General features: G+C 33.9%; 1 protein-coding gene across 1 annotated transcript in view; it reads left to right on the top strand.

Annotated features, from left to right (window-relative positions):
• Dnajc15 (DnaJ heat shock protein family (Hsp40) member C15) overlaps positions 1 to 13,865 on the top strand; it is a 67,829-nt gene extending 53,964 nt beyond the window's left edge. Inside the window, exons 4-5 of the mRNA XM_048800561.1 lie at positions 20 to 90; positions 13,640 to 13,865. Of these exons, the coding sequence (XP_048656518.1) occupies positions 20 to 90; positions 13,640 to 13,710 (142 nt within the window). The 3' untranslated portion in view covers positions 13,711 to 13,865. The remainder of the gene's footprint in view (positions 1 to 19; positions 91 to 13,639) is intronic.
• Positions 13,866 to 19,905: the final 6,040 nt, after the last annotated feature.

Genomic DNA, 19,905 nt, shown 5'->3' with positions numbered 1-19,905 from the left:
CACTTTAATTCCTTTATAGCCCCTCTGCTGGCAAGGCCAAGATTAGAATGGCTCACAAGAGAATCATGATTCTGAATCACCCAGATAAAGGTAGGTAGGATTTCTATTTGTCATAATTTGTGGATCAGAATGTGCTGCAAATTCCTTTCAGTTTAGTCAAACTCATTCATCCCAAATGGCATATAGTTGAGTTAGAAGTTTATGTGTCACATGTATTGAGATGATGTTGATAAAATAAGCAGACCTTTAGTGTGGAGTTCAGTGACTTCCAGTAGTGGATTTGTATGATTGGCTTTTAAGACCTTCCTTACTAGCATTTACACATGAGTACCTAAATCTGGTTGATACTTTACCATTTTGATCAAGAAAGAGAAAACATGATTTGGGCACTATGAATTATAGATATTTAACATCACACAAAAGCACAAGATTTAGAGGATCTCCTCTATATCTCTGAATGGAATATATTATAGAAGATTCTGAATTTTTAAATTTTATTCTGGAATACTCTGAGGCTGAGCCATTTGTTTTTAACTGGCCAGGTTTATAATGTAAACTTATCTTACAGAAAGACAATTATTATAACTTTAACTACACTACAGCTGCTTGATAGAGAAAGCCCATATGTTCATTACTGTTTCTGCTTTAAAATAACAGATGGTAGAAAGTTGCACTGTATTTCAGAAGTCAAAGGGTGGGGGTGCGAGTGAAGGGTTTCTTGTATTTACAGACTTTCAGTTTTGTAATTATTTAGAAAAAAAAAATTAAAAACAAATTTTGGATTCCTATTCATCCTGTCACCAAAATATGGCATTCTTTTTCAGCTTTCTCCACTTAATTACTTACTATAAAAATTCTTTTCACTGAACATCATCTCTGTTGGTTTTTGCACTTGCTGTTCTTTAGTGTGAATAAACAAGAGTATAAACTTTGGAAAGAGGGTTTGCTTAAAATTTTTAAACAGCTTCAATAGTTACTGAAAGATCCACTCAACTAATTTACTTTGCATTGTGCAGTTTCAGAGTAATTGAGAAAGAAGTGTGTTTAAGTGCCTCCTTGAAGCCTTCTGGCTCCTAAACATCCTCTGTTCCTTGCAGGTCAAGTGAATGCCCTTGGCTCTGATTGATTGCAATAGGATCAAGCACTCATGTCTTTCAGCTGATTGACAAGTTGTTGATTGTGCCTCTTAGCAAGGAGGCAAATTCTAAAATGTATTTGAGAGAACATGTATCTTAGGAGCCAGTGGTGTTTAAAGAATTACTTGATTTTTTTTTCTGAGATAGTGTATTTATTAGAGATGGGATTCTTGACAATGGCATACTTACTAATATCTTCTTGTCTGACCCCATGTGGGTAGCTGGGTGTGAGTGAATGGACCTGCAAGCTGGAAGCCAGCATTGGTCTCTGGTTTCTATCTTCCAGCAAGCATTATGACCTTGAACATTCCCTTAACCTCTCCAAATGTGAGTTTTATCACCTATAAAATAAAGGAATTTATTTATAAAAAGAATTTATTTATAAAGTCCTTTTTGTTTGCACAATTTAATGTAATAATTTTTTATATCTATTCAATTAATGAAGAACCTGTACTATATGTTTCTGTTGAGATCACAGTTTTAAGAAAGACACTCTTTATCTTTTCAGATTATTGTACCCTCTAAAAATGTGTTGACATTATAGATATTTTTTCTGTGTAATTGTCCATTCATCCAAAATTTACAATATTGGAGCTTCAGAGATTTCATGGACTTCCTAAATCTCATCCATATGCTCAGTTAGGAGGTAAATTCTTTTCTGCCTCTGCTCTAAGAATAAAGTATACAGAATTAAGGGATATTGGACCCTAAATGTATATGATGCAGTTGGAATGATATAAATCTGAAAGTGTGTTTTGAGGAGAAAGATTGTTTTATTTTGAATGGGAAGAAGATAACAGATTTTAAGAAAAATGTGTCATTGTCCTTGGCTAGAGAAAGCCGGGAGTATTGAGGGGAAAATGAGAATGGACAACTCTTAATTTTTCCCCCGTTTAAATAATTATTCACCATATTTGGTTTGGCCAGCTCACCACTAAGTCTTACAAGTAGTTACAGGTAGTTAAATTCTTTACCCAGTGCTTCTGAAATTTAAAAAACTGTTAATTCACCCCATCGTTAATAAATTTTCTGTTGGTTTTGCTACCAGCTGGTAGAATAAATTTGGAACTACGAATGTGTGATCAACTATAATTTGTTACACATTTCATTATCAGGTTGTACAAAGAAAGTGACACCAGAAAATTAAGTGTGGGAAATGGCTGAAAATAAATTTTTTGCAACTAGTTTTAAATGAGCATTCAGATGTGTTTTGGTAAAAATTATAATTTTGCTGTTTCAACTTAGTAAGATAAAAAATTAGATTGCTTCTTTCCTTACGTTGTCAAAGAAAGAGGCTGTTATAAAAATCAGTGATTTAATATTAATAACTGATGAGGGAAGGACAAAGCAGGTAAATTTGAAAAACTGTAGATTTCTTACAGGCTGTTTAATCTAGTGCTACTCAAAGTATAGTTTTTCTATTCATGCCAGCCTACAGTTTGTTACCTATGTGTAATAAGTTAAAAACATTTAGAAACCTTTATAATTTGACATACCTGTGATGTTCAGATGTGTGATACATGTGTTGGTCCGCTACAGGTTGAAAATTAAAGAAAAGTACTTCTTCACCATGGTTTGAGAGACACTGATCTAATCAATGCTGCCTCCTGAATCAGGGCTTTGTGCTCCATCATCGGGGAAAATGGCCTGTTAGCTTTTTTTTTTTTTTTAAGATTTAGTAAAGGGCTTCTCAGTCTATAAGGCAAGCCTACTCCACTGGTAGCAGCTCTGCCTAATAGAAAAATGTTTTCTATGTTTAAATAAAATCTGCCTCCCTACAGTAGAGATTCTCAGTCTTTTTCCATTTATACACTTTTCAATAAATATTCAGTACTTTCATTCTTCTTTAGTAGTGCTTGAATCAAAATTAAATTAAATATTGGAATTAAACAAGTCAAAGTAAATATGTTTTTGAATGGATTTTTTCCTTGATTACTCGAATTGAAGAAGCAGCTAAGTTTCACACGAATGCCTGATAAAAATATAATACAGTTTATCATAGTATATTACATTTAAAGTATGTGTTATAAATGTTTAGAAAAAGAAGAATGTGATCACCAAAAGTCAACATGGAATCACTAAGAAAAAGTGCCTAATTAGCTTGATTTTCTTTTTTGATAGATGTACTACTCTTTTTCCAGAGGGCTTATCTTTTCTCCCTTCATTTTAACATTTTAATTAGATTTAAGGCTTTGTATTTTAGTTACTTTTTGTTGTTGCTAAAGAGTTCATTATGTTTATCACACATTGATTTCCTTTGATAAAAATAAGATTAAAAATAAAGTACATGACTTGTTTATCTTTATAACCTATAAATAAATAAATAAATAGGAAAAAGGAGGAATACAAAAAATTGTAAACAAAACAATTGGAAATGATAACAAATACATGAAATGATCATGTTAAAAATTTACTGATATCAAACAACCCAAAACTGTTTTATTTTTGTTTTTCAAACATTAGTTCTTTAACATCTACCATGTGTCAGACATTGTTAAATCTTAAGACTATATAATTCTGGGCTGGGGATGTGGCTCAAGCGGTAGCACGCTCTCCTGGCATGCGTGCGGCCCTGGTTCGATCCTCAGCACCACATACAAACAAAGATGTTGTGTCCACCGGAAACCAAAAAATAAATATTTAAAAAAAAAAGACTATATAATTTTGATATAAGACAACTGGATTTCTATCCTCATAGAGCATGCATTGTAATGAAGGGGCAAGCAAAACCCAAGAAGCCCTGTTTCAGGTTGTAATGCCTGCAGTTGAGTCTACTGGCCTAAAATGTAGAATAATATGAGAGAGGCACCTTTATGTAAGTTGACTGGAAGGGAAGTGGTCTCTGCAGAGACCTACAGAATACAAAAGAGCCAGCTATGTGAAGAGTGCTAGGAAAGTATAAGTGCAGAGGCTCTAGACAGAAAAGAATTTAGTGTGCTTAAAGGAGCTAAAGGGTGCGGGGGCGGGGGGGATCTGAAGAAAAAAACTAGTGTGATGGAAGTGTAACAGACAGAAGGAGCAGTAACATGAAATGAGATGATGCCCGGATTTTGAAAACTAGGTGTGCATTATGACAATTAGAACTGGTGGTTCTATATAGTATGTGAACTTGTTCTGTATTCAAACGGAAGTTACTTCAGCTTTTAAGCAATTTACCTTTTAAGAAACTATTTCTTATTCTTTTTTTTTTTTTTTAATTTTTTTATTGTGGGTTGTTCAAAACATTACAAATTTCTTGACATATCATATTCGACACTTTGATTCAAGTGGGTTATGAACTCCCACCTTCACCCCATACACAGATTGCAGAATCACATCAGTTTCTTATTCTTAATCTAAATTTGTCTATTTATTTATTAAAATATTAAACTTGTTATGTTAATATCAATTACATGATCCTTATGGTAATTTCTGTGTCCCACAAAATTTTTTAATGTGAGTCAAATGGCATTGTTTTATATTTTTGCACATCTCTAATAGCTGGCTTAATTGAAAACACCTTAGAGTCTCATATCAGTTTCTCCACTCATTCTCTTATGTTTCCACTTATTCTCTTTTGTTTAAACATAAAGAATATGTGACTTCACACAAGTAAGTAGTTGAGAAAGGGAAACAGTATTTTGTCTTTTCAGATAGTTGGCAGCTTTTGTTCCTACTAAACCAGAACTCAACAAGTGGTAGTTTCTTAAGTTATATGTGGAATCTGAAACAATACCAGTGAATTTTTAAATTCATTTTAGGTTACATTAAAATCTACTGGTCTATCATGCAGTTTGAATTAATTTTTTTACCCAAATGTGATTTTGTAACATCCTTGATCAGTCATTCAGAGAATATTATTTCACTTAGAGTTATAGATCATCCAAATGTTAATTCATTTCATTGTGTCAATATTTCTCAAGATGTGTTCCCTCCATTAGCCTTAGCATCCCCTGGGAACTTACTAGATATGCAAACTTCTGGGTTCATCCTAGATCTACTGAATTAGAAGGTCTGGGGTTGGAGCCCAGCAATTTGTATTTTACAGGCCTTCCAAATAATTCTTATATTTAGTAAATGAGAACTGCTGCTCTGGAAGTTCCAACTGAGGTCCTAGGGTGTTTGTTGGGACAGGTTCTAGTCTCTAATCACTGTCTACTTAGTACTTTGAAACTTCCAGAAACTTGCCTTGGTTTGTCAGAAGCTTTTTGCTTTTTTCAGAAACATTCTCCTTTGTTTCTTAGCCTTCTGCCCTGTGCAAGTTTAGATTTGAGTACCTATTTAGAGGGAAAACTCAGCCATATGTCAGCTCCATTTTCAAGCCTGCCTTTGTCAGTTGGATCTTAAACAATTAAGTCTACAGTTTTCGCTAACTCATGAGATTGTAAAAAAGCCTTGCCCTTGAACAGCAGCCTTCTTGGGTTCTTGCCTATATTTTAACCTCTTCCCCACACCAAAAATTGGCAAAAACACTAAGGGAAAAAGCAATGTCAGTGTGTCTTCTTACCTCCTAGTTTTTTCTCCTTCCCAAATCCTTGGACTCTCAAGTCCTAATTTCCTTATTAGTTTTTTTTTTTTTTTTTCTTAATAGCAGTAATAAATAAATGGGATTTTTTTGGTGTGTGTGTGTGGTTGTTTTATTTTTGTTTTTAATTTGTTCAGTTTTTTGGTGGTGGTTTTCAGTGTGGGCATTAATCTCATCTGTTTCAAAAAATAGAAGTAAAGAAGGTTACTTGTGAAGGAATATCACAAAGGAATTGGACAGGAGATTATGTAGGTGGATAGCTAGTACAGCAATTTTAGTGAGAAATATTTGTGATCTAGTTCAGGATGTAGAAAAGGAAGTAAGTTTGAAATGTATTTTGGAAACAGAATCAACAGTTATTGATGGTTGATTTGATATAGAAAATTTAATATTTCTCCTTGATTTCCAAATCAAAGGATTGGTTTGATGTGGAGCAATTTACTAAAGTAGAGATGATTTAGAGAGGGCAGATAGATAGTAAACAGGATTGGGAGAAAAATAAAGAATACTGTCTTCATGTTAAATGAAGTAGTCAGGAGCAAATCCAAGTGGAAATGGAAGTAGGAAGTTGAATAAATGAATCTACAGTGCAGAAATGGGGTCTAGACTTAGTAATTTCAGAGTCATCAACTTAAGGTGGTATTAAAACTATTCTTAAGAGGTTGTGGAAAATGAAGTATGTGTAAGGAGGAAGAAAAGTAGGGGACACAGATGTAAGAAACACAAACTTTCAAAGATCAAGTTTGAAAGGAGTAATAAATAAGCAAAGATAAAAGGAAAAAATGTAAGGAAAATTGGCACAGTAGAAGCAAAGACAGGAATGTATTTAAGGAAACTAAATGATCTGCCACACTGAATGCTGCAGAAACATTTAGATGAGGTTGGAGATGGTCCATGGTATTTACAACACAGGAAGACTTCAGCGACCTTTAAAAAAACAAAACAGTTTCAGTTGGTAGTGGATTGAGAAGTCAAAAAGGATGAAGTTGAGTTAATTTATATAGACAACTTTTTTGAGAAGTTTTTTGAGGAAGTAGAGAAAGGGAGTAGATTGAAGGAGGGAGATGAGGGATTAAAGGAGGAATGCTGTTTTGTTTTCTTTTGCTTTTTATTTTTTAAATATAGAAAAGCTTATTGCATAATTTTGAGTGGGGTGGTTTGTGTGTCATTGGAAATGATCAACTAGAGAGATTGATGATTTAGAAAAGCTTTAATTTAGCAGGGATAGACATAATGTTCTTTTAGGTCTCAAAAATCAATTGTATAAATGCAGGACAGAGATTTGGCAGTTTCACATGAAAAAATAGTCATGGGTGTGTGTTGATTTCAAAGCCTATAATAACAATATAAAAGCTGCTAAAAAGTTTATGTACTCTCAATCTGCATTAAAAGGTATATAGTATCTTTATTAAAAGTCAAGGTATTACCATAATCTTCTGTACTTGTCTTTCATTTGTTCATTCAGTTAACATGTATTTACCCAACTGTATTGAGCTGGGCAGTTATATCTCACACATTTTGTGTCTATTTCTGGATACCAGATTTTGAATACTGATACACTATGTGGTATTCAGAGGAAACCAACAAGGTTGTCAGGAGTTTGGAAAAAATATCATGTAAGCAATCATTCTTTCATTCAAGAAATATTTTTGAGTACTTAATGTAGGCCAGGTAATGTACTAGACATTGACCAAGATCACTAAACACCTTGCCTTCACAGATTTTATATTCCACTGGAAGAGACAACAGGTAAGTAATTTGGTAGATTATAAATGGCCACAAGTTCTTCATAGCTCCTTTCAGATTGGCCTTGTCACTTTGTTTTGACCAGTAGAGTATAGCAGAAATAACATTGTGTGACTACTGAGCCTAAGCCTTCAGAATCATTGCATCAGCTCTTACCTTGTTAAAACTTTGAAACCATCATGTGAAGAAGACCAGCCTTTCTTTCAGAGGAATAAAAGGGCTAATAAAAGGGCTACCATCCCAGCTAAGACCCTCGTAAGGCCATACTAGATCATTCAGCCCAAACTGACCTGACCCAGCTTTGAAGACCCACCCTGCCAATTCACAATGTGGAATGAAAAAACATTGTATCATTTAGCCATTGATTTGGAGTGGTTTGTTAGGAAGGAAAGACTTATATAGGAAGTTTCCCACAATGTTATGATGATAAGTGGCTTAAAGAAAAATAAAGTAGAGGGCTGGAGTTATATAGTTCAGTGTTATAGTGCTTGCCTGGCTTGTGTGAGGCACTGGGTTCAATTCTCAGCACCACATTAATTGATTGATTGATTGATTGATTGATTGATTAAAGGTATTGTGTCCATCTACAACTAAAATATGTGTGTGTGTGTGTATGTATACACACACACACACACATATATATATATGTATATATATATAAGAAAAAAAGCAGAAAAGGTGACTGGAGAATGGCAGATGGCGGGAATGAAGTTGCAGTTTTACTTAGAGCCATCTTAGAAATTCTCTGTAAAAAGATAATATTCAAGCAGAGACCTGAATAGAATATATCATATGAAAATAAAGAAAGTATTTCAAGCAAAAGAAAACTATAACTTCTGTAGTTTATAAAGTATAAGTTTTGTAATTCTTTTGTTAAATTTATTTCTATTTTTATGCAGTGTGAATGGGATGAATTTCTTAATTCTATTTTCTGGTTGTTCCTTGAAAATTTATGGGAATATAATTAAAATTTTTGTATTTTGGGCTTATATTCTGCAATCTTTTTTTAATAGGTTTTTTTTTTGAGAGAGGATTTTTTTTTAATATTTTTTAGTTTTCAGTGGACACAACATCTTTCTGAAAGTATTAATCCTTCAAAATTTCTATTAGGGCTTTTGGGCAATGTTTGGCTGTTAGCCTTTTAACATAAATTAAGAATTGTCTTATTAGTTTGTAAGTGCGCACATGTGCACACAACATAACATTCACATCCAAATCTGGAGTATCATTTAGCACTGCTATGAATATATACCTGGGGAGAACTGACACCTTTACAGTATTGAATTTTTCAATCCCTAAAGAAGATATATCCTTCCATTTATTTAGATCACCTTTAGTTTATTTTGGCATAGTCTTATAGTTTTCTGGGTTGTAATTATATTCTTAATTTGTTAAATTTATTTTTAGGTATTGATTTTTTTAATGCTTTTATAAATTGAGTTGTTTGTATATTATTGCTAAGAAATAGCAATCTTGGCTTTTTACTATCAGCAGCTTAATAAATTCATTTGTGAATTTGACTCAATTTATAATTTTTTAAAATTGTCTTGGATTTTTTACATTCTCAATGAAGAATAACAGTTTCTTCATAAATGACATAGTTTGGAGTGGAGGAGAGGGAATACTTACTACAATGGCTAGAACCTCTAAAATAAATGTTAAATAGAAGCAGTGATAGATATTTTCTTGCTGACTTCAGAGCCAAATTTTTCAACATTTTACTGCTAAGTATGCTGTTTGCTATATTTTTTGATAACTTTTATCACATCAGAGAAGTTTCCTTCTATTTTTAGATCATTAAAAATTTTTGTTATGTTTTGAATGTCATAAAACATTTAAATAAATGTTTTTCTGCCATCTATTGATATGATTAGTTGATATTTATCTTTTTTATCTATTAATGAGATGAATTACATTGATTAATTTTTGAATGTTAAAGCCAAGCTTTTATTTCTGATATAAACCTAACTTGGTCATTGATATTTAGTCTGATTTGATAGTGAACATTTTGATTTTGCATCTGTGCTCATGAGTGATATGCACCTGTGGTTTCCTTTCTTGTTTTCAAAGATATGCTAGCCATATGGGAAAAAAAAAAGTTTAAATTTGTTTTCCTTTTCTTCTTCTTTTTTTTTTTTTTTGAAAAGTTCAACAATATAATTCTGGCTGGGATTTTGTTTGTGGGAAGATTTTCAATTGCAGATTCAATTTCTCAAGTAGATATGATGTTTTTGATTTTCCATTTCTACTGGTATCTGTTTTGATAGGTTGTCTTTTTCCTGTAACTTATTTTTCAGTTAAAAGTTTTTTGTTTGTTTGTTTTTAGAGACAAACTTTTTTTTAAAATTTATATAACAGTGGAATGCATTACAATTTTTATTACATATACAGAGCTCTATTTTTCATATCTCTGGTTGTATACATAGTATATTTACATCAATTTCTGTCTTCATACGTGTACTTTGGGTAATAATGATCATCACATTCAACCATCATTAATTACCCCATGCCCCCTCCCTTCCCCTCCCACCCCTCTGCCCTATCTAGAGTTCGTCTATTCCTCCTATGCTGCCTCTCCCTATCCCGCTATGTATCAGCTTCCTTATATCAAAGAAAGCATTAGGCATTTGTTTTGGTGGCGGGATTGGCTAGCTTCACTTAGCATTATCTTCTCCAACTCCATCCATTTACCTGCAAATGCCATGATTTTATTCTCTTTTATTGCTGAGTAATATTCTATTGTGTATATATGCAACATTTTTTTATCCATTCATCTACTGAAGGGCATCTAGGTTGGTGTCACAATTTAGCTATTGTGAATTGTGCTGCTATAAACACTGATGTGGCTGTGTCCCTGTAGTATGCTATTTTTAAGTCCTTTGGGTATAGAGTGAGGAGAGGGATAGCTGGGTCACATGGTGGTTCCATTCCCAATTTTCCAAGAAATCTCCATGCTGCTTTCTGTAATGGCTGCAAAACAATTTACAGTCCCACAAGCAGTGTATGAGTGTACCTTTTTCCCCACATTCTCGCCAACACTTACTGTTTGTATGCATAATAGCTGCCATTCTGACTGGAGTGAGATGAAATCTTAGAGTGGTTTTGATTTGCATTTCCCTAATTGCTAGTGATGATGAACATTTTTTCATGTGTTTGTTGATTGATTGTACATCATCTTCTGAGAAGTATCTCTTCAGGTCCTTGGCCCATTTATTGATTGGGTGATTTGTGTTTTTGGTGTCTAGTTTTTTGAGTTCCTTATTTACCCTAGAGATTAGTGCTCTATCTGATGTGTGAGGGGTAAAGATTGGCTCCTAAGATGTAGGCTCTCTGTTCACCTCACAGATTGTTTTTAGTTTGAGTCCATCCCATTTATTGATTCTTGATTTTAATTCTTATGCCAAAGGAGTCTTATTAAGGAAGTTGGGGCCTAATTCCACATGATGGAGATTAGGGTCTATTTTTTCTTGTATTAGATGCAGGGTCTCTGGTTTCATTCCTAAGTCCTTGATCCATTTTGAGTTGCGTTTTGTGCATGGTGAAAGATAGGGGTTTCATTTCATTTTGTTGCATTATGGATTTCCAGTTTTCCCAGCACCATTTGTTGAAGAGAAGCTATCTTTTCTCCAATGCATGTTTTTGGCACCTGTATCTAATATAATTGTAATTTTGTGGGTTAGTCTCTGTTTCCTCTATTCTGTACCGTTGGTCTTCTATTTCTATGAGGAATGTCATTGGAATTTTGATCGGAATTGCATTAAATCTGTATAATGCTTTTGGAAGTATGGCCATTTTAGTAATATTAATTCTGCCTATCCAAGAGTAAGGTAGATCTTTCCATCTTCTAAGGTCTTCTTTGATTTCCTTCTTTTTGGTTCTATAATTTTTATTATATAGATCTTTCACCACTTTTGTTGATTCCCAGCAGGAACATATCTCAACATCATAAAGGCTATCTATGCTAAGCCCCAGGCCAACATCATTCTAAATGGAGAAAAATTGAAGGCATTCCCTCTAAAAACTGGAAAAAGACAGGGATGCCCTCTTTCACCACTTCTATTTAACATAGTTCTTGAAACACTGGCCAGAACAATTAGACAGACGAAAGAAATTAAAGGGATACATATAGGAAAAGAAGAACTCAAATTGGCATCAGAGACCAACTTTTGACTTTCCTGATTCTCTCTTGAGTAATTCTCTATTGACTAATTTCTTTTGTGATCTCTTCCTTGATAGATTAATTATTTGGAAGTATATTAATTAATTTTGAAAATCAGGGTTCCCTAGATGTGTTTGTTATTGATTTCTAACGTAATTCCAAAATGATGAGTTAACATAGTATAAATCAGAACTATTTAGACTCTTTGTGTTAGAAGTCTTTTGTTTTTTCCTTCAATCTCTGGTGGAACTGAAAGCTTTTGTAAAACATAATAAAAATGAATTTACTAGAAAATGAAGTTTTATATGTGTGTGTGTGTAATCTAAGCACTGATTTATATTATTAGATTTTACAAAAAGGCACTACTTTATCAAAAGGCTACAATATTTTCTAAACATTCAATTTCTAGACACCCTGGTTGTGATTCAGTAATAATGTAATTCAGTCCATACACATAAATTAAAAACCTATGTCCTTCTATCTTAAACAGAATGAGTGGTAGAGAATTCAGCATTATTCTGAATAAACTGTCTCTAACACTGCCATCAATAAATATAATGTTTAATAAGACTTTCAATCTTCTGTGCCTTTGATTTTTTTCCCAACTGCTAAATGAGGATATAATGGTCAGTGATTTAAATATCCAGAATGCATATAAGCCAATTCAAGATTATGTTTAAGTTCAGTTAATGTTTTAATATTTTTTGAGGATACATAAGATTCCTGACATCTCCTTGATAACTCTAAAAATGTAATCAGCTTACTAAGATTGAAATTACCTATTCCAAGGTCATTTTCAGAGATAATCATGAAGTCAACTTATTTCATAACCAAGTAGGTTATGAACTATCTTTGTGATTCTTTTAATATATTCAAGGACATTGTGTGTTATATTCTATAAGTGTTTATAGCAATTCAGATCCTAATATGAAAATGTCAGTGGTATCCTCAAGGGCAAAAAGCTAAATATAGCTTCCGCCAGCATTGCTCTTTCTAATGCAGCCCCATGTTTGTTGATCTGCTTTCTTTTTCCTTCATAAGGTGGGTGGTATCATATCAATAAAAGGCCTGAATAAAGTCAGAACAACTTACACCTATACTATCTGGATATAATTTGGTTTCTTGTAAGGCCTACAGAGACTTTACAACATCTATAGATGGTTTGCACTTAAGGGGAGAAAACAAAATAAAAACAAACACAGAAAGACTGGTGAACTGTAATATGATTGTTAGCTCATGCATTAAGCAATGACAGTATTCAGGACTAGAAGTTAGAGTATGATGTTTAAATAGCTTTAATGTGACAGTTTGGGGTTAGTATTTTTGTATGTCAAATAGGCACTGCTCATGATTTATAATGATTCTGCATTTGAAATTCACCTCAATTTTCCTCTTGCTGTTTGCATTAGAAACAAAGAACTCTGAAAAAGAGCCGACTTAATTTTATTTTAGGATACTGTGAATCCAAGACTACTTCTCGTATTCTAATGGGATCATTGCAGAGAACAAAGAGAATTTCTTTTAATATTTTTATTATCACTCACTTATTAGTATTAGTTCATTCATCTGTATTAACAAATATGATTTTTAGGCAGTGGATGTTGCCTTTTTTAACATGCGTTTAATTGTTCTGGAATGATAAGACTTGAGAAGACTTTAAAAATATCCTTTAGATTGATTTACCTCTTTCTTAAAAGTAATGAATATTCACTGCTTTTTAAGAAAAAAAAAAAAGTCATGGGAAAAGACTTTTTTCTTTTGTTTACCTAACCATCCACTTAAGTTCAGAAAATTCTCTGGTCAGGTGTAGGATTGGTAAATGTCTGACCAGTGAATATTTGAGTGGTTTTCCTATTATACATGATCATACCTCTGATTTCTCAGAAGTTTGTTTTTAATTGTTGCACATCTGAATACTTCACTAACCAAGGTTAATTTGTCACTGTTTGATTCCTACTAAGCATATAAAATAATCTATCAAAGAATGGGGAAATATGAGAATTATAATTGAATGTTTTTTTCTATATCAAGAATGTTTAAAAATGTCAATAATGAAGTATGTTTTAATCCATTCATTTTTCTTTGTCTTCTCAGGTGGATCTCCTTACTTAGCAACCAAAATCAATGAAGCAAAAGACTTGCTGGAAGCAACCACCAAATATTGATTGATGCTCAAGAGCCAGTTTGAAGGAAAAAAATAGAGGACTTAAAAAAAATAGTTCTGCCAATTAATCTGAAATATGGTCTTGATTTTCATACACCTATTGACCATAACCTTTTTTCCATCCTTCAATTATATAATAATAAAAGGTTAATAGACTTGCTTTTTTATTTTCTTTTAAAGGAATCCTGGAATTTTTGTAGCTGGTATTTTGCCTTATTATTTTCTTTGTAATATTCATACTTTTAATGGTTTTTGTTATATTAGTCCTAAACATCCTTCTCTTCCTTCACACACACACACACACACACAGACACACACAGTGTACAAAAGCACGATCATCTCTGGTGCAGTTGGAATTTGGGAGCACTGAGTAGAAGTGTTCTTATGCTTGTATTTGTACCTCTCTGTCCTTTGTTTCTTCAGAGGAATTTGAGACTCTGCCTAAGTAAGGTGCTTGAATGCTTTGAGACCAACATTGGCTGCCACCTCAAGAAGAAATGATCCGATATAATGGAATTTACTAAATGGTGATTTGTTAAGTAGGGGTTGGGACTTTTTAAAGAACTCTGCTGTCTCTGAGATCCTATAACTGAAGCATGAGAACTTGGAGAGCCACTAAAATGATTAAAGACTCATAAAATGAGCCCTCTGAGGAACAGCTGAAAAGGGCTGGGAGAAAACAGAGGAGTTTGTATTTAATTATAGTCTTTCCATACTGTTTATTTATTTAATTATTCATTCTACAATTTTTATTGACCATCTCTGTTGTGTAAGGCACTGTAGTGGGTCCTCTGAGAGTTACAAGTATGAACCAGCGGTGAATCCTGACTCAGAGGAACTTCTCTATAGAGAATACTGGTAGAGAGGTGCAGATGATATGTTAATGACGTTCAAAAAATAGAAGAATATTTTAAACTCAGTACATGGTGGGGAGGACCTTTGTGGAACAAGTGGCACAGAGCTGGGTGTTTAAAAAGATAATAACACATTCCCTGTGATTAGTAAGTCAGTATTGTTTCTCCTGAGATCAGAATTAGCAGAAATTATTAGCAGAAATAGATTTATTATTTAGTGCAATTATAATGTAGAGTTTCTTCTCAAAAGCAAGGGATAGACAGAATAGTTATGAAAGGCCAGCTCTAACTTAATTGAGAATTTGAGTCATTCCAGCATTAGCCTGTAATCTCCTTCATTCCCATTTTCCTGCTATGCATGTGCCTCAGAGTCAAATCTGGTTTTGAATACTATCTGCCCAGTGATCTTGGGCAGTTACTTAATTTGCAAGTCTGTAACCCTCAGGATAAAATAGAGAAAATAATCCTAATAAGTTTGTTGTAGGGAATAAATATGTGTAAATCATTTAGTCATGTAGCAGATGTCCAAAAAATAAATTACTTCTTTCATTTCACTTTTTTTCCCATTAATTTTATCTTTTAGAACACAAGTTTGAAAGTGTTTTCTGGTAATCGTTCATTTTGCTTTTGAATCTACAATTTGGTGGGGTCATATAGGAGATTGCTCATCTCTAGTCCATGAAGCACCAACTGTGGCTGGAGGAGCCACTTCCTGTGACGGCAAATTGGAACTGGTTGTTAGCTGAGAGCCGTGGTTCCCCTCTGCATAGGCTTCTCCCAGGGATGCTAGAGCTTGTCACACCATAGCAGTTGTGCTGCAAGTGATTGTTGTCCAAGAGAGGAAATGGAAGCTGCCAAACTGTCTTGAGTCGAGCATTACTTCTGCCATATTCAGTTGGTCTGAAAGTTACAAAGCCTGCCTAGACAAAGGAAGAGGAAAGAGAGAATGTGAAAGAATCACTGATCATCTTTAATGTGTAACCAGGGCATGGTTGATAATTTTTTCTCTTAATCAAATTGGTAAGGTATTACTTTAAAAATAAATTAGTCATGTACAACTCCTTGGAGTATAAGCCTAGGCAGTTTCAGATAATACAGCTACTATTTTAGGCAGATATTAATTTAGTAGTAACTCTAAATGGCAGTGTAGTTATAAAATTGGAGTTTGACCAGCTACCCACCCTCAGCTCCTTATTATCTACAAAATATTATGAATGGTTACCTAGCTTCAGTAAAGATTGCTTTTATATATCTGCTGTCATTGCATATTCTGCTTAATTAAACTTTTTGTTGATATTGCAGTTTTTCTTTATTTTTACATCTTAGATGCAGTCTGAGGGAACAGGGAAGACCTTTTAAAAACACAATTTCTTGACAGAGTATAAGATGGACAGTTATAGGAGAGAATAGAGTGCCATTTAGATTAGAGTCAGTGGGGCCAATCTAGACCATGAAGTCAAAAGAAGTTTAGTAAGAGAAAAAAAAAGTGTTGAGTGTAGCAGACATTGTTTTATTTAGTCTACAAAGCATTTCCTTTATTTGAAAATCATTTTAGTCATTTAGTATATCTGAACCTTATGTCAGGCAGTAAAAATACAATATGGGTTAATTCTTTAATGTGTTAAAACTAAACAAATTTTATATATATATATATATATATATATATATATATATATATATATATATATATTCTTAAACATGGGTAACTTTTTTGCCTCATACTTTTTAATTAACAAGAATTATTCAGAGTTGTGTTACTTGTGATTATCCAGCAGGGTCATGAGAGAGAACATATTTTATTTGTGCAGAAAGCTTTTGGTTGTCATAGGGAACCTCGAACACAGAAAAGAGCTTTCAATGACTTATCTTTAACATGTTCCACAATTAAATTAAGATCGTTTAATGACACTTGTGAGAGGAGATGAATCAGGCCCTTAAATATTTAAAAAAAAAAATGTTTCTTTGACTCAGCTGACTTAGGATATGCTACAGAGACTGCAGTGAGAACTTAAGTATCCAAGTAGGAGATATTATTTTGGGGAAATGGGAACCATGCCATCCACAAGCACTCTGCACCTTGTCCAGCAGTCATCTCTGGGGCACAAGCATCTTACTACAAAGAGGATTTGACAGGAGTGAGAACATGTGTCACATCATCCCTCCCTTTTGATGGAAAAGCAACCCAAAGAGCATGTCCCATTAACGCTAGATCAGTATCGTCTATTTGTCAAAAACATTTCATGAATCATGAGCCAAAATTTTATTTATGGTGGAGTGATACCCATTAGAAAATTAGAGTTTTTGTTATTATAATTTATTAGCTGCAAAAGTTGAGAAGGTTCTCTGGACTCATTTTTATAGGTGGAATCTAAGTGATCTGGATCATTGCCCACCAACAAAATTGCTAGGCATGTAGACAAAGAAAATGTTCCTTCTAATGATTTTTTATGAGCTGAGTAGCTATTGTTCCCAGCTGAGTGCTCTTTTCCTCTTTTTATTGTTGCTGAGCAAAAGAATTTATTAAAAGCTCTTTTTTTTTTTTAATTAAAAAACCCTGCTCAATTGAAATTCAAGTTCATTAAGTCATGTTCATCTCTCTTCCTGCCATACTAACCCTTTCCCCCTCTGGTCTATTTAACAGTGCCTAGCAGCAATGGTCAACATTTTAAGTCTGGACAGATTATTACATAGATATCAATATATAGATAAGCAGTCTTTAACATTAAGTGGAAATTTTATTCCTTATTGTCAGTATATAATCACTCAGGCTGGATGTTGACCCCAAATTTCATATTAGTACCTCAACTTGTAAGGGGAAAAAGCCCCCTGGAAAATTAAAACATCACTGGTATACTTCCGTTGTGAAGGATGGTGATAAGGATGAGGTATTGGTTCATTCTTGACACCATCTAAGCTATAATGCTAGAGGCCAAGAAATTAAAGTTGGTTAATTTTTATAAACCCAGTGTTTGCATAATAGCTAATACTTACTGAATAACTGTGCCGTTCTACCTACATTATCTCTTTTTAAAAAATTTTCATAGCTACCCTGAGGTAGAAAAACCAAAGCCTCAGAGGAGTTTAGGAACTTTTCTAAAAACTTTTTTCAGTGGTGGGACTGGGATACAAATACCATTTTGCTGGACCCTGAAGTATATGCTCTATGAAAATAGTTTATGGAAGGATCCAGTGTGTTGAGAAGTCACAAGCAAGGGGTTACGTCTTTAATTCTGTCCTGGAAGCTTATGATACTATCCAACTGCACATGGCAGAATTTCAGTTACGTAGTTAGGCAGCATGGACTTCATTGACTCAGAGGGAGTGGAGGGAGCTTTGATGAGATTTTACTTGAAACATTCGTGGGCAAGAGCTCCCAAGGAGAACATCCAAAGCAAGGTTCAGAAAACAGCTCATGAACTTGAAGCAGCAGATTTGGGGAGAGAAATGAAGACATCATTCAATATATTAACGATAAGAACAAGACTGAGTTTATTGAAAGGAACAGAGAGGCAATGAAAAAATATGGTTAAGGACTAAGACAACTGAATCGAGATAACTTGCAGCAATTAAAAGGGAATTATGAGGCTTTAGTAGAATTTTTAAAAATTGTTTTTCACTATTCCCAGTTGCAGGCTGAGTTATTTGTCCATGTTAATGCTTTTATGTCAAATTCAAAATTATATTTGCAATTATAGGGTTGTCTAGTAGAATCAGTAGAATTTTATCTGAATGTGTCTTGAGATTTTCACTTAACTCTGTTTCCAGTGTCTGTATTCAAATGTTGAAGGGGTTTCTAACTCCTCATGACTAATATTCATAGCAGACTTGTGCACTCCCTGAATATTAGGTACACCTGTGTTTGAAAAGAAGCGCATACCAGAATCAACTTGGTGATTTTCCATTTATCTACTCTTGGATCATCAATGCCTTTGCTCTTTTCTTCTGTGAATGTGGATGATCAAGAGTTGACTTTCCAAGTGTTTACGTTTTGGCTTCTATGCCTCTGGAGTAGGATGATATTATCTAATGACATATCCTCTGTGGTAAAATGGGACACTGAATTTGCATAGTCTCCATCCTAGGCTGATGTATAGTGCAGTGCGGTGTTGCAGAGAGCAGCTCCGGCAGAGATGCAGCCTTCCCTAATTAACCCCACTTGGATTTGAGTTACGCTTTGTTCCTTGGCTTCTTGATACTTATGTATTCACTTTGCTCTCTACTGTATTCCACTTGGTACTCACTTATGTACAATATTGTTTGGACTTTTTCTCTTATAAACGGATTTTTGTAAAATATGTGAAAGTGTAAATATACTAAATTTTAAAGAAGTGAAATGAAATACTGTTGTGTTTGCTTTGTTTGAAATCATAAAGGATAAACTGTAAGATACTTTTATTTATAGTTTTCCCAATATGGGTAAAATAAATTTTGACATGACAAAATTGAATATAGAATTCTTGAAGATCACCTTATATGTTACATAATTTCATCTACACTGTGAGCTCTTTATTAAAAGACTGTGAATCTTTTATATCTTTTAGACCTTTTACTTCTTCATGAAATACTCAACTTAGTTTGTCCCTCAGGACAGGGTATTAACTGGGTTCACTCCTAAAGGTGGCTATTAGAAACCAAAAATCATAGATGTGTGGGTTTTCTCAGAAACCATTATTAAAACTTGTATTTTCACCTTTTATACCAAAGTAAGTAAGGGAAAAAGTAGAAATCAGCCCCACAATACTTTAAAACCGATTTTTAAATTTGTTTTATGATACAAATACCAAAGAAAAGAGCCTGGTTCCTTGGTTTGTTTACATATTTCTTGCCCCCGGTATCTTCATTTCAATTTTTGGCCTTCAGCACTTGACTGCATAAAGAATTCCAAACACAAGCATTGGTAGTAGAAATGCTGACACAACTGAGCTGTCACCCCCAGAATATATTGTTGAATAGGTCTGCAGAAGTGCCTCGATCCCATACCTAAGAGCAGGTGAAGAATAAGGCCACCATTTTCAGCTTCCAAGAAGAGGAACATACAGATAGGCAGATGCGCCCTGTTTCTTCTCTCTGATCCTTTGATCCTATTTTTCCTACTTCTCATATATGTGCTTATGGAAAAAAACACACAGGCGCATACCTATGTGCCCACCTGCCCCATAAAGTGGTTAGATCTTAATAATCATACCTATCAAGGCCAGTTAGACATTCAGTGTATGCTGCTGTTTCTTACTTGGCCTGGGAGGGTTTCATGTCATGGACACCATCATGTGATCTGAGGAAGGAGGACCAGCAGTATTGGGCTTATATAATACAAATGGTCAGTCTACCATAAAATGGGAGCT

This window comes from Marmota marmota, unplaced genomic scaffold (genome assembly GCF_001458135.2).
Source record: "Marmota marmota marmota unplaced genomic scaffold, marMar, whole genome shotgun sequence".
Classification (NCBI taxonomy): domain Eukaryota; kingdom Metazoa; phylum Chordata; class Mammalia; order Rodentia; family Sciuridae; genus Marmota; species Marmota marmota.
This window is presented reverse-complemented; position numbering and strand designations above follow the sequence as displayed.